The 14,147-nt window shown below is 48.6% G+C and overlaps 1 protein-coding gene across 1 annotated transcript in view; it reads left to right on the forward strand.

Moving 5' to 3' along the window:
• Nucleotides 1–14,147, forward strand: part of NLRC5 (NLR family CARD domain containing 5) — a 32,722-nt gene extending 18,575 nt beyond the window's left edge. Inside the window, exons 27-48 of the mRNA XM_050311204.1 lie at nt 16–99; nt 341–424; nt 985–1,074; nt 1,982–2,047; nt 2,568–2,651; nt 2,729–2,812; nt 3,394–3,480; nt 3,911–3,991; nt 4,534–4,617; nt 4,990–5,073; nt 5,204–5,287; nt 5,946–6,029; nt 6,124–6,207; nt 6,852–6,935; nt 7,593–7,676; nt 8,524–8,607; nt 9,132–9,215; nt 10,052–10,135; nt 10,291–10,374; nt 11,559–11,642; nt 12,468–12,551; nt 12,955–14,147. Coding sequence (XP_050167161.1) covers nt 16–99; nt 341–424; nt 985–1,074; nt 1,982–2,047; nt 2,568–2,651; nt 2,729–2,812; nt 3,394–3,480; nt 3,911–3,991; nt 4,534–4,617; nt 4,990–5,073; nt 5,204–5,287; nt 5,946–6,029; nt 6,124–6,207; nt 6,852–6,935; nt 7,593–7,676; nt 8,524–8,607; nt 9,132–9,215; nt 10,052–10,135; nt 10,291–10,374; nt 11,559–11,642; nt 12,468–12,551; nt 12,955–13,036 — 1,834 coding nt within the window. The 3' untranslated portion in view covers nt 13,037–14,147. The remainder of the gene's footprint in view (nt 1–15; nt 100–340; nt 425–984; nt 1,075–1,981; nt 2,048–2,567; nt 2,652–2,728; nt 2,813–3,393; nt 3,481–3,910; nt 3,992–4,533; nt 4,618–4,989; nt 5,074–5,203; nt 5,288–5,945; nt 6,030–6,123; nt 6,208–6,851; nt 6,936–7,592; nt 7,677–8,523; nt 8,608–9,131; nt 9,216–10,051; nt 10,136–10,290; nt 10,375–11,558; nt 11,643–12,467; nt 12,552–12,954) is intronic.

A 14,147-nucleotide genomic window follows, 5' to 3' on the forward strand; every position in this document is an offset into this window, starting at 1 on the left:
CTGTGTGACACGCAGGCTGACAGGCTGTGCCATCGGGGAAGGGCAGGTCGATGAGCTCTGCAGCGTCCTGGAGCAGCACGGGTGGCTGGCAGAGGTGGAGTAAGTGGGGCTTGGGGTGTTTCCATGACCTTGAGCCAACCTGGGGTTGGCACGGTCCAGCCATGGGCCATCTAGTCTAACCCCCTGTCACGAGCAGGGACATCTTCACCTAAATCAGGTTGCTCAGAGCTCTGTCCAACCAGGCCTTGAATATTTCCAGGGGTGGGGCGTCCCCCACCTCTCTGGGCAACCTGTTCCAAAGGCTGAGTTTTGGTTGGCCACATTGTTCTTCTGCTTTCAGTCTCTCCAGGAATCAGCTGGGAGATGAAGGCCTGAGGTGCCTTTTGGACCACTTGCATCGAGTGCCCATTACCTGTTCCCTCAAGTAAGAAAACACGCTGTGAATCTGAGGTGCCCTCAGCAGAAAGGTGTTTGTGGGACCCCTCACAAAGCTGCTTGTCGTGCTACTTGCCCTCTCCTGCCTTAGGAGGAAAGGTCTGAGTGAGGCCAGGGTGACTCCAAAAGTCTTTTTATTAGTGTCAGCAGGAGGCAACAGGGACCAGAGCGGGGTGGTGTGACAGAAGTTGACCCAGTCCCCTGAGTTTTCAGTTCATCACTTTTCAGTTTATGTTGTCCTCTTTGAGTAACTCCAGACCCAGAGGTTCTGTGAGCTGAGCTGTGCCCTACTCCAGCATCTCCCCTTCCCTTTTTTGGTGGGGTAGCAATTGTGTAGTTTAGTGTAAGAGGCAAACAGTTACTGTGTCCTCCAAGTCATCAGTGGTGTGTCTTGGTGTGTCTTGGGGGTCGGTGCATCGAGCACAGCCAAAGGGGCTCAGCACCCCACAAACTGCTCTGCCTTCAGTGCCAGCTCGAATTTTTTCCACTATGCCCTGGGGACAGCCCTGAGTTCTGCCACCTAAAAATCTTTCCTTCTCTTCTGTGCAGTCTCAGCCATAACAGGATTTCTCAGGATGGAGTTCTGCATCTCATAAATGCCTTCGTCACATCTGGAAACACCACTGAAGTTCAAGTCAGGTGAGTGTTTCTCTTCACTAGTTTCTGATTCTTCCTTGCTGCTTTTTCTCTTAATTATTGAAAGTTTGTGATCTTCAGGCAATCATGACGAGTGACAGGTTTTCATCTACCTTATGTGCAAGTGCATGCAAAGCTTTTGTTTATGTCCATTTCTAATGGCAAAACATAAAGGCCAAGCAGAACTGTTTTGGCACAGGACCACATCATTTTTGTGCACAGACCCACAGCTGTACCAATTGTCATGCATGTATCTGTTAATGAACCTCTTCAGGGCAGGAGTCAGCATTTGCTTTCTAAAATTCACTTCGGTATGCTGAGATTTCAGAGTTTATGGTAAGAAATTTGCAGCGTTCTTTACTTGGATTTGCATCTTTACCTCCTTTCCTCTCAGGCAAAAATAGCCCATGGGCTCTGGAGCTGTTGCACTGGCATGATGTGCTTTTCTCACAGATTCCAGGCACAGGGCTGGGAGTTCTGCACATCTGACCTTATCAGTGTTTATGTTCATGGCACCACTTGGTCCTGAGCCAGTTTGAACCAGGAGCACTTCCACTGATTCCTGCAGTTAAATGGGATTGCTGAGTCTTTGGGCTGGACTATTTTAAAGCTGATCAGTCTCCTGTTTTCCCTCTGCCCAGAGCTTGGCAGAGAGTGCAGGGACAGGAGGAGGCAGACAAAAGCAGGACAGGTCAGGATTGCTTCTCCAAACACCAGTGCTGCCTTATGCCAATTTAAGCATTAGTGAGGCCTCACTGAAGCATTTCCCTGGGCTGGTTTATTGTAGGGAGAGGTGAGCTGGGCCAGGTAACTCTGTCACTGTTGTGCTGGGTTGTATTGTCAAATTCTGACCACTGGGACAAATAGCAATCATCCCTCCAAATCTTACTCTCATTTCTTCTCTGTGCAGTTTGTGCTCCAAAGCAACTTTAATCCTCAAGCTGACAAGCAGAAATGACCCAAGAAAGATTTTGAGGTAATGTTACAGATTTTTTGTGGTGTTTTCTTTGGCAGAGTTGGTGCCCTTTTTCTAGGGACAAGGGAGACGAAATCTCTTCTTGCCCCTAGCTCCTGGCATGGTGATATTTTACACTGGTAGCTAATGGATTTCCTCTGATGCACCTTCTGGGAAGAGCTTTCTCCTGCCACAGAGATTCCCACATCCCTTTCTCCCTCTGCTTTCCCTCTGACTGTTCTTCACCTGGGCACCTGTAGGTGTGCCTACAGTCCCTGTCACAGGACAGGGTGACACAAAAAGCTGCACCATTAGCATACAGGTATGCTCTACCAGAACATCTCAACAGGTGCTTTTGAACTGTTGCCACAACCTTTTTTTTTTGGGGGGGGGAAGCCCTGAAAGGTGTTCAGGGTGTTGGTGCCATCTTTCTTTCTCTGTGGGGGAAAGGCTGCGATGCCTGAGATTTCTGGGTCAGAAAGCCTTAACTCTTTGTGGTGAACTCTAAGGCTGTTCCCCTTTTTTTTTTTTTTCCTTTCAGACTTTCAGAGTGCAAATTTCAGCCAGAGCACTTGGAAAAGCTGTTCTTGCTCCTGGAAAAGTGCACGGGTCTGACGGAGTTCACGTGAGTTGATGGCTGCTTGGACCCCTTTGGTTGGGCTCCTTTGTGAGCTCTTCATTAAAGTGAGCTCTTGGTTCTAGGTCCTCAAATAACAACGTGACAGTCCAAGCTGCAGAAAGGCTTTTGCATTCCCTGAGGAAAGATCTGGGCTCTCTGAAAATCAGGTACTGTGTCGCTGTGCTGTTTTAGGTGCTGATCTGAGGCTGGTCTGATCATCTAAGATCTCCTTTCACCAGAACCAAAAGTGAACTGTGTTTCTTCCAAAGACAGCTGGCCTCAGAAATTACCATGGCTGACTCTCAGTTATTGCTATTTGGCTTTATATCCTTGATTCCTACTAAGCATCATGCAAAGCTCTGGCTGTAATCTGTGCTGTGTCTCTGCAAACCACTCCCTGCCTGCCTTTCAAAGAAGGGCGATAATTCCGGTGAACCTGTTCCTACCGTGTCCTTGCCCAGAGCATCACGCAGTTTACCTGGCTAAGGAACTCTCCACTCCTCCCAGAACATGTTGTGTCAGAGCACAGGGGCCAGGATCCCCCTCACTGCTGCCCAGTGTGATGTTTGTGTTCTCCTCTGGGCTGCTTCTGCCTCCTCCCAGTTTGCACCCCGTGCTTACTCTGCTAAGCAAAGCAACCCTTCCATGCATGTGAGGGTGTGGAGCACTCAGCTGACGTGACAGAGGCAGAGATGGATCTGTGCAGGTGAATAAAGCAGAGCTTCATGTTCTGTGCCCTGCTTTGCAGCATAGAAGAGCCCTGGGTATGCAAAGAAAGAGTCATGGACCTTCTCAAGCTGGCTCTCCAGGCCTGTGGGAACATCACTGAGATCACGTAAGCAGCACCTCAAATTCTGAGGTCTTTCGGGTATTTTCTTTTAGCCTCATACTTTTAAGGAAACGGGATGGGAGCCAGCACTTGATCTTCTGCTCTTTATTCACTGTCTATAGTGAATTTGTAAGCTACTGGCCAACTTTTGAAGCAAGTTTAACCCAAATGTCTGGTGGGTGGAGGTGCTCAGCATGTTTGTGGCCACGCACCTCAGAAGGTTTAATGGAAAGGAGGCCGTGTTCCTGGTTTCCTTTGGGAGGAATTGTGCTGAGATAAGGTTGGCTTTGGAATTAGTTTAAACACTGCAAACCTCTTCAGAGATGGGTGGTTAGAATTCATGCATCAGCATAGTCCTGTCCCACTCAGTCCTCCTGATTTTCTCTCTCTCAAGAGCTCACAGGTTTATGATATTCTCTAATCTCTACCTTTCCAGGATATGCAAAGATAAACCCCTCTTCCAATTAGATGTAAGGTTCCCACGCTGCCTGGAGAAGGTGGACACAGTCTTTAGCAGGTCAGAAAGCAATGATTTATCATTATTTTCTGCTGGTTCTGAAGCTCAGTGTGGACTGAAAAATATCTTCAGGGTGTCTAAGGCTCTGGTCTCCATGGGTTCAGTCTCAGAGTGCCTCAGTGCCACACGTGTGGAAGAAACCTCGTTCATGTGCATGTGCCTTCTGGGCTGCTCTCCTTCAGGCCCACACTGGACCTGCATGAGGGAAAAAAAATCCACCTTCCCTGCAGGACTGGGAGCACTCAGGAGGCAGCAGCACTTTGGAATGCTGGCTTTCTGCAGGAGCGTGCAGAGAGAGCAGCGTTAGTGTCTTCTTCCCCTTGTGCAGCTGAAGAAGGCAGCAGATGTCACCTTGGGCAGTGGGGGTGGGCTGTGTTTGTCCCCACCGTGCTGTGACATAAATGGGATGTGGCAGGAGAGCTCTTGAAAGCCCTGATCTGTCCCTAATCCTGGCCCTGAGGGGCACCAGGTGCTGCAGTGGGCTCTGCTGATCCCCACAGGGGATCCCCACAGCAGTCGTGATGTGTGTTTGTCTCCTGCAGATTGAGTCGGTACAAGCCAGAAATCAAACAACGTTCCTTCTACCAAAGGGTTTGTGAAAGGTGTGCTCAGCTGCAGGAGCTGAGGTGAGTTGCCAGGCATTGCAAAGGATTTTTTTGGGAGGGGAGCAGCTTGTCCTAGTGATGCAGGGGAGAGGCCAGTGCAAATTCCCAGTCCCTGCTCTCTGGGTTCCCTACTTAGAGTGTTTGAATGGAAAACAGAAAAGACCCATAGACCTGGTGGCTTCCTGGTGAATCCTTTGAGTTCATCTAAATCCCCTTGTGCCCAGATAACCTACCCTTTCTTACCATGGCTGGGAGCTTCCCTGGGACCTTGCCAAGCATCAGTGTGCCACTTCCCCACTGTCCCAGCACTGCTGTGCTTTAGCTGTGGGCTCAGCACAGACCTTTGGTCACCAGTGGATGGCACAGCCCAGACCTGCTGTTCTGTCCTTGCAGATGGTCTGATGTGGAACTCCATGAGGACGAAGCAGAAATGCTAGTCAGGATTTTGCTACCTCTTCCAGAGCTGAAGAGGTTTGGGTACGTCCTCAGCTGTGGTGTTTTCCACATATTTGTTATTTGCTCAGCCCTGTGCCTCACACTAATCTGCTCTGAACACTCCTTGCCTGGAATGTGGTCCTGAGCTTCTTTGATCCTTGCTGTTTTGCAGGCTGACCTCCAGCAGTGTTGTGACAACTGGAACTGATTATGTGATCATGGGCTTGCAGAACTGCCAGGCCATTGAAGAGCTCAAGTGAGTGTGTTATTACCAGTCTGTCCAGAGTCTGATGGGTCTTTCTAGAAGCTTTAATTAAACAGCAGCTTCTCTTTCCCTGTACTGTGGACAGATGTACTTTTCCTGATGAGTGGAGGACTTCCAATAGGGAAGAAGCAACAATTCTTTTTCCTTGCAGTGATCAGTGAGTGAGACAGAGATCACTAGTCTGTGGCAGGGAACTCCAGCAGAGAAATCAAATGTTTTGGTAGCGTTTTTGCATGGATCTTGTCCCAGCTGGGAGACTGTTTTTCCCATGCAGTAATCCCAGAAATCCTGGAGGATGATCTGGAGGCCTTCACACAGAGGTGGGTTTTCCAGGCCCCTACATGTGGGGCATCCTTCTGTGGTGAAGTGCCACTGCACTGTGTGTCACTGCCACGAGAGCTTTGCCACCTTGTGGTCACAGTGGCACCTCGCTCCACAAGGGACTGGATTCTTACTCTAGAGCTTTGGGATTCTCCTGGTATTTTATCAGGATCCAGACATGTCCATTAGAATAGCATTAGAGAACAAAATAGAAAATTACTCACAGGGACTGGAATACACTCCCCCATCTCTCCCACCCGTGTCCTGCCCTGCTCTGCACCGACAGCCCAAGGGTAGTTATTTGTCCCTGTGTTATTTCATCCTTTAGCCTGGGCTGCATGAAACTCAGCAGTGCTGCCATTCCTCAGCTTGTGCAGGGACTCTGTGAGATGCCATCTCTGAAAAGGCTCATGTGAGTATGGGACTGCAGTTTTGCCTCTGGCCCAGCTTGGGAGGCTGAGTGACAGGGGCTGAACGTCCTTTTTTCCTGTGGGTGTTGTTTCCAGCTTGAACCACAACAGTATTGGGAATGATGGCTGCTCCAGACTCGCAGAAGCCTTGAGGAATATGCACCACATGGAGGAAATCAAGTAAGTTTCTCCTTTCTTGCAGAGAGGTGACCACTGGTGCCAACAGAGGGAGAGACCCCGAGGTGCTTACACATGGTGTGGAAACAAAAGCAAGGGAGGTTGCAAAATACTTATGTATGAGGCACCTTGGACTAGAGGAAAGCAGAACTTCCGATGTTCAGAAGAGGAGGTTTTGTTCTTATCCCACTCTGCTGCAGTCACAGAGAAAATGGATTAAACAGCCTCTGGATTTAAATCTTTCCTGGGATCCAGAACAGGGCCCCTTCTCTCCTGGGAGAGCCTCAGACCCAGCACTTGCCCAGTCTGAAAAGATCTCAGTGTGGAGCCAACCCCAGGCTTCCTCTGTTTTTCCCCTCTCTCTCTTGCCAGATGCTGTCCATTCTCCACTCCAGCAGTTTGGAAAATAACAGCAAGTAATTTCACACCCATCAACAGGATCCAGTAATTTTGATGATTCTTTGCAAATTTTTTAATACCAAATTAACACCTATTATTCTTTCATGAGACAGTCAAGACAAACAGCTCTTTGATTCTGCTGCCCAGGTCTGAGGTGTCATCCAGCAGATGGGAGGCATTAATTAAGATCTCATACTTGGCCTGGTGCTTTGTGCTTTTCTTTACAACACAGCCTCTCTTCTTTAAAGTTTAAGCCACAACAAGATTGGAGATCCAGGCCTGACAAATCTGGCTGCTGTCCTGCTGGAAATGCAAAACCTGAAGAAGATCGAGTGAGTCCCTTTGTTTCGTTCCAGCTGTTTTGGTCATGGCTATGGTTGGTGAGAAAACCTGTATGGGAATTCCTGTGCTATCTGCTCCTAGACAGTGTTCCACTTTCTGGCTCAGTTATGTCCTGGAAAGTAAATCTGAGGGGAATTGTACAAGTCTCTTATCCAGGCAGCACCTTTCCTTGGGCTGTGTAGGGTTCCCAGTGTGGGGGCCCCAGGGTTGCCACACTGCTTTGAGTTACTAGTGGAAGCAGAGGTGATATTGAGGATTTGCCAAAGCCAGGACACAGTCTGCAGACAAGGATTTAAACTGCCCCTTCCCAGGGGAGCAGAAATTAGAGCACCCAGGCTCTTTGTTAGGCTCGTCTCTGGGTTATGCCTTGTAAGGTTTTGAAATTAAAAACCTGGAAACAAGAAGGAGAAATTCCCATTTCTGTCTGGGAGAGGGAAAAGTGCTCCTTCCTCTCAGTACCTGCAGGGCCAGGAGTTACTCATCACTTGACAAAAGCACTGAAATCCCCAGACCATCTTCCCAGTGAGCTGTGTAGCCCATTATTGCAGTGACCCAAGTCTCCCATCACACCAGGCAGAGAGTGAAACATTCTAAGCTGGTACATTCTGGTTCTCATTTAGTCACTGAGAATCTCATGCTTATTTTAGCCTTTCAGGGAACTGTCCTAGTCCTGCTGGAGGGGAAAAGCTGATGGAAGCTCTTGCCCATTGCAAGCACATCGAGGAGTTACTGTAAGTGTGTCATTTCCAGTGTCCCTTCAGGAAGGTGGGCAAAAATCAAGGCACAGAAACCAAATCTGATGTGGCTCCAGGAAAGCCAGGATCAGTTTTACCTCTGATTCTTATGAGAGCAGGGTAAAAACTCTCCTCTGCACAGGAAAGGAATGGGTGGTGCTGGGTGTGGGAGCTCTGGGGATTGGCTGTTCACTGGATTCTCTCAGAGATTTCCAAGAACTCTACAGTCAGCATTAGTGGGGAAGAGATGAATCTGTGGTTTTATGGGCAATGTCACAGGCACAGGGGCTGTGCAGTGCCTGTGTTGCCCAAGGAATCAGCATTAATCTGTGTGGCTGCAAAACTGGAGGGAGGAGGACAGAAAGAGGCTTTACAGAGCCAGATGTACTGGTATTCCATTCCAGACCAGTTTATAGAGCATACATGTCCTGCCCTATTAAATAAATAAAATTTAAAAAATAGCAAATCAGAAAAAGTTACGTTTAAAACACTGGAACTGCCCCTGTAACCTTCAGATTACAGTGTGGGGACTAAGGGCACATATGAAAAAGTGCTATTTCAGTTCAACTCCAGCTCAGCTCGGTCAGAGAGGGACATCAGTGTGCTCCTGAAAAGTGCAAGTCACTTTTACCTCCCTGTTTGACTTCTGCAGGATCACAAAACCTCATTGTTCCTTCCTGCCACCCTCAGTGCCCTTTGAATCATGGGCATCCACTCCTTTCAGCACAGTCCCATGCACATGTGGGTGAGGAATGGGGGTCACACATCTGTGTGGGTGACACACGGGTGAGGAATGAGGCTCTGTGCTCCACTGCCACTAACATTTCATTTCTGCTTCTTCCAGACTGTCAAGGAATGGTTTTGGGGACAGGACAGCAGTAACACTCGCCCTCTGTCTGCCTCACATGACCAACCTGAAGATCCTGCAGTAAGTGTCAGCCTCTGCCCCAGGAAGGCTGGATATCCTGGGGAATATGGGGTGTTGTTGAAAGAAGGAATGGGAAAAGGTATAGGCTGTGGTGGTGCCCTGGTCTCTTGTTTAGAGAGTAATTTAAGTGTCCCAGGATTGAGAAATCCTCCACTGTACTCTGTTGTAAGAGTCACATAAATTATTCTTGCTTAATCTCTTGCAGCATCAGCTTCAGAGATGAACCAGGTAGTGGATATACAGTAAAATAAGCCTCAAAATTGTTTTTGAGTATCTTAGTTTCTGATGCCTCTGGCTGTCCTCTTGTTCTGGTGGAACCTAAGCCTTTGTGTTTGCAGTGACTGCCCCACTGTTGCCTCCCTGTTTTCCAAGCCCCTTCTTTAATCCACAAGGACCCCAGGTTGTCACTGACACCGGGCACTGGTTCAGCAGATTAGCAGTTTTCTTCTTGGCAAGTGAAATGCGAGCTTTTGTTACAGCTTTGTTCCAAAATAACCCTCCAATGCTTATGTTCCCTTTGTTAGCTTGCAGAACAGCAACATCAGGCAGGCAGGAGGGCTGGAGCTGGCCAGAGCCCTGGTGGGGTGTGAGCTGCTGGAAGAGATAAGGTGGGTCACGGCAGGTGCACTTGGGATGGTGCCAAACGTATCCTGGAATCACAGAGTGGTTTGGGGTGGAAGGGACCTTTTATAATCATCTAATTCCAACCCCCCTGCCATGGGCAAGGGACACCTTCCACTAGACCAGGTTGCTCCAAGCCCTGTCCAACCTGGTCTTGGATATTTCCAGGGATGGGGCAGCCACAGCTTCTCTGGGCAACCTGTGCCAGGGCCTCCCCACCCTCACAGGGAAGAATTTCTTCCTTGTATCTGATAACAATAACAAGTTCAATAACAAGTTGAACTGGGGTGTTGGTAGTTGGGTGTGAGAGATGTCAGTGTAGGGGTGAGATTGCCATGGATTGTGTTTGCTGGTAGATGAGAGCAGGGCAGCACAGCCTGGTGAAGGCTGGGAGGCAGTTACTGCTCTTCCTGAGTTTTGAGAGCCATGTCTTCTTCCCACTCTCCCTTACCATTATTTCTTCTCAAGTCACACCAGTCTTTAACTCCAGCATAGCTTTCTATTTCCAGTTTCACACACAACACACGATGTGCTGCAGGTCTGTCCTTCTTAGCCCCTGATCTGCAAGCAGTTCACTGCTGCATGGACTGAGGTTGTGAGTTACAGCAGGGCTGTCGTTTCTATTTTACCAGGCAGTGATTTGACTTAGAATTGCTGTGTGTACTGATGTGGCTCATCCCTGCTGTCTACAGAGTCCTCACTTAGTCTGGGTTCTAGTTGTTGACTTGTTAGTTCACATATTTACATTTTCGTGGTGGGTTTTCTCTGTACTGTACCTGCTTTTTTTCTGCTTCCATTCAAAGCTTTTCCATTACTCTTACAGTTTATCAGAAAATGACCTTGGAGAACAAAGTATCCATGCCCTGTCCAAGGGGCTGCCATGCTTGGGACACCTCCGGAAGGTTGAGTGAGTACCAGGGCGCGGAGGGCAGAGTGTGGCTGATGTGAGTGTGGCTGATGTTTGCAGCACTGCCAGGGCAGGAGCACAGAAAGATGGTGCTGGTGCCCTATTGCCCGTGGGCTCTGACAGCAGCACCCTGTGCCCTCTGTCTTTTCTCTCAGCTTGAAGTTCTGTGGAATCACTGATGATGCTTCAAAATCCCTCTCTCACGGCTTCCGACTGTGCCCTTCCGTGGAGGAGATAATGTGAGTGATTATCCCGTGATGGATGGGGAGACCCTTCAACACACAGGTCACTCTTGTGTTAATGCCAGCTCCAATTTGCAACTGCAGTGCACTTCTGATCCCGCTAAATACTTGCTGGTACTTTCCACTAAGTTCTTTTCAGTGGTAAATTTACTAGTAATTTACCAATTGAGGAAATACAATGCTAACAAATTTTTTGGTATAACTGGCGAGTTATTGGAAGCTGAATGTGAGGAACTGAACAGAATATGGAGGAAAACACTCATGTTCAGACTCTGCCCATCGTCATGAGTCTTTCAGCATCTGCTTTGCCAGGCAGGACAAATTCCCCATCTTTGTGGTCCAGTTCTTGCCTCTGTTTTTGTGAGTTCTGCCACTGGGAAATCTGAGTGACATGGATAATATGCCAGTGCCCATGAAATCCCAGAACAATCTGTGAACTTGTTTGGTGGAAGGCCCCCAAATTTGGAGCTGGATCCTGTCCTGCCTTTCTGGTTTTTTGGCTCCTATGTGCCAAAGGAAATTCTACATTTCCATAAGGAAATTCTGGAGTTCCCCAGGCTTGGGTAGGGGTTTGGCTCTGTGGGGAGGCCCCAGGTGGTGAGTGAAGCACTGGCTGGTGCTGGACAAAACTGCTAGTTTATAGTTTTCAGGAGAGAGGGAAATGGCCAGGCTGCTTATCAAGTAGCAAAGAAAGGATCTAAAGAACTTCCTCACTTGTTAATACATCAAAAAGTTAAAAACCTAATCCTTCAAGAGCCCTCTGATCCATCCTTTGAAAAGAGCTCAGAATCAACAGGCAGCTGCAAGAGCAGGTCAGGGAGGCATTTTAGCTGCTGCAGTAGTTTACATCACAGGAGGAGTGACCCTGTGTGCTCAGCAGTCACTTCCATATCTCATTCCCTGGGCCTGCAGGACTCTGAGATAACCACAGCCCACAGGCTCTGTGGTGACACTCCCTGGTGTCTTATCACACGTGGAAACATGTGGCCAAATGGAGAAAACTTCTGAAAATTAAGCTTATAATCCAGGGGAATGTTTACCTGGCGTGATAAGATGGAGATTAGCTCTGGTAAACAGGCTAATCTACGAGGGGCTCGTATCACAGTAGTGGTACTAGTGGTAGGCAGTATCTGCTTGTGTTTATCCACTGACTCATGGCTGGGATTTCTCATCTGCCTTAGATTGTCTTGGAATGCCCTTGGAGATGGAGGAGCCCAAGAGCTGGCCAGTGCTCTCCCAGAGATGGAAAAGCTGAAGGTGTTAGAGTGAGTACAGCCCTGAGAGCAGCCCGGGGAACGCTTGTTTTTCTGCCACTGAGCCTTCAATCACAGCAGACAGACAGGCTGCTGCAGTTTAGCTTCCTGCTGAGCCTGCTCCATGCTCCAAGGGCCAGCCTTGCCTGGGTGATGCTCCTGAAGCAGCACTGGTGTTGTTTAAGGTGGTTGGGGTTTCTAAGCAGAAGCTGAGGTGTGAAGGTTTGAGATGTGAGAGACAAACTGGTATTTCTCGAACATGACTCACGTCATCTAATGACCTCAGGTGAGCTGCTCCCTGCGAGCTTTTTTCTCCTCTTCAGTGTCTGGGATGGTCCAGACAGGTGCTGTGCTCACAGAGCCTTCCTTTGTGGCTCTTTGGAACACGTGGTACACATCTTCCATCTCTCAGACATATGGAAATACCAGTCCGTGGGTCACAGGGTCGGGAAATGAGATGGGTTTGTCTGGCGAAGGGAAACCACACACGGGGCTGTTTCACAGGTGCAAGCAGGAAGGTTGTGGATGAGCCAGGAGAAGTTTACTGGCAATTTTGGCACCAAGTTCGCTGTGGGATCTGTTAGAGCGCTCCAAGGGTGAGAGATCTGCTGGCAGGTCCTGTTGCCAGAAGGAGATTGTGGGAAGCAGTGTGTGCACACCCCCCACCTTGAATAAACAGGGCCACGATGTTAAAGAGTTGTGTGGCATTGCTGTGCTTGTGCAGAAGGGTAACTGTGCAGCTCCTCTGGGACAGGAGAGGGAGCCAGGGATTACTCAGCTGCTTTCCACTACTGACTTGGTTTGGATTTTGAAACTCTCGTTTGGTTTTTAAAACAGCCTGGAGAAAAATCGCATTGGAGCCTGTGGGGCCGCAAAGCTGGTGGAGGAACTTGCCAAGTGCCCGGAAATTCAGTCCATAAGGTGAGCAGGTACCCCAGAGTTCTGTGGTTGGTTACTGGCTCAGCAGGGAAGTCAGGGCAGATGTGTGACCCATGCCCTGGGTTATCTGGCATGGAATAATAGGATGTTGCAGGGCACACAGACACAGGCCAAGGAAGCTGAGGGTTTTCTAGGCCAGCTTCACTTCCTCAGAAAGGGCTTTTCAAAGCCTTGATCTCTCTCCCAACTAGATCAGTGAGTCCCCTTCAGTGGGCAGGCAGCTGCTGGGCTGCTGCTGTGCCACTGGGATATATCCATACCTCACTCCTGTCTCACCAGCAGAGGTGATCTGGGGGGAGCCCAGGGCTGCCCCTCCGCTGTTTTTGGCACGTCAGCTCCATGCTCCCTGTGCTTGGTCCTGCAGTAACGTTTGCTGTCCTTGCAGGCTGTGGGACAACCCGGTGCCCAAGAGCCTCGCTGAGGATCTGACAAGCCAAGAGCCAAGACTCTGTTTCTCCTTCAGCTAGCAAAGAAGAGCCCTTGCCTGACCAGGAGTGGCTCTACACCTCCCACTACCCTAAAAAAAAGTACACTGAAGAACCCAGGAGATCAAAGTTCCTGCAGCTGAAAACCGTAACTATTAGGTCTTCCTTTGTTGCACTGGACCAAGTGTGGACACTTTTGTTTGTTTGTTTTGTCTTTTTCGTTTTGGTTTGGTTTTTATTGAGGCTTTTTTGTATGTTTTGTTTCTTGTGAGCTTTCATTGTACAGAAGAGGCAAAGACTGTGAAGAATTGCTGCTGAGCAGGCAGTGTTCTTGGTGTGAAAACACTGAAACCCTCTTCAAGAGGATAACTTTCTGGAAAGCTATTAGCAAATGGTGATGAGAATGTTTGTGTGCTAGACACTACCTATTTATTTATTGCCCTAGAGAAAAAGGGACACCAGGCACCTCCATCCAAACTTCAGCCCTGTCAAAAGTTAAATATTTAGCCTTTATATTTAGGGAGGGGCACCCAGAAAGAAGAGAGGTCGTAATTAAGCTCCCATGTACAGTCAACAAAAAAGCAGGTATGAAGTTTCCTTGGAGATGTGGGATTTTGGAGTCACCATCCCTGGAAGTGTTCATAAAAACATGGGGATGTGGCACTTGGGGGCATAGTTTAATGGTGGATACAGTGGTGCTGGGTAAAGGGTTGGACTCGATGATCTTAGGAGGATTTTTCCAACCTCCATGATTGTGTGATTCCATGATTCTAGGACAAGGTGCAGCTCCTCAGGCTTTCAGAAAGACAGCAGAGTATTTCATTATCTTTAATCCAGACTGCAACACCTAGAGGGTGTTGCAATAAAAGCATACACATCCCCCAGGAGAGGATGTAAAGTTATTTATAAAATTGTAAATTATTGACACTGTTACAAATGCACTCCAACAGGCTGCCTGAAAATCACCTATCACTGTGAAATTCCTCTGTGATTTTTAGGCAAAAAATCATAGATTGATTTCAAGGGACCTTAAAGACCATCTAGTTCCAACCTCCCTGCCATGGGTAGTGGCACCTTCCACTAGACCAGGTTGCTCCAAGCCCCATCCAGCCTGGCCTTGGACATTTCCAGGGATGGGGCATCTGTGGTTTCC

This window comes from Myiozetetes cayanensis, unplaced genomic scaffold (genome assembly GCF_022539395.1).
Source record: "Myiozetetes cayanensis isolate MyiCay16 unplaced genomic scaffold, myiCay2020 scf16, whole genome shotgun sequence".
In the NCBI taxonomy this organism is placed as follows: Eukaryota; Metazoa; Chordata; class Aves; order Passeriformes; family Tyrannidae; genus Myiozetetes; species Myiozetetes cayanensis.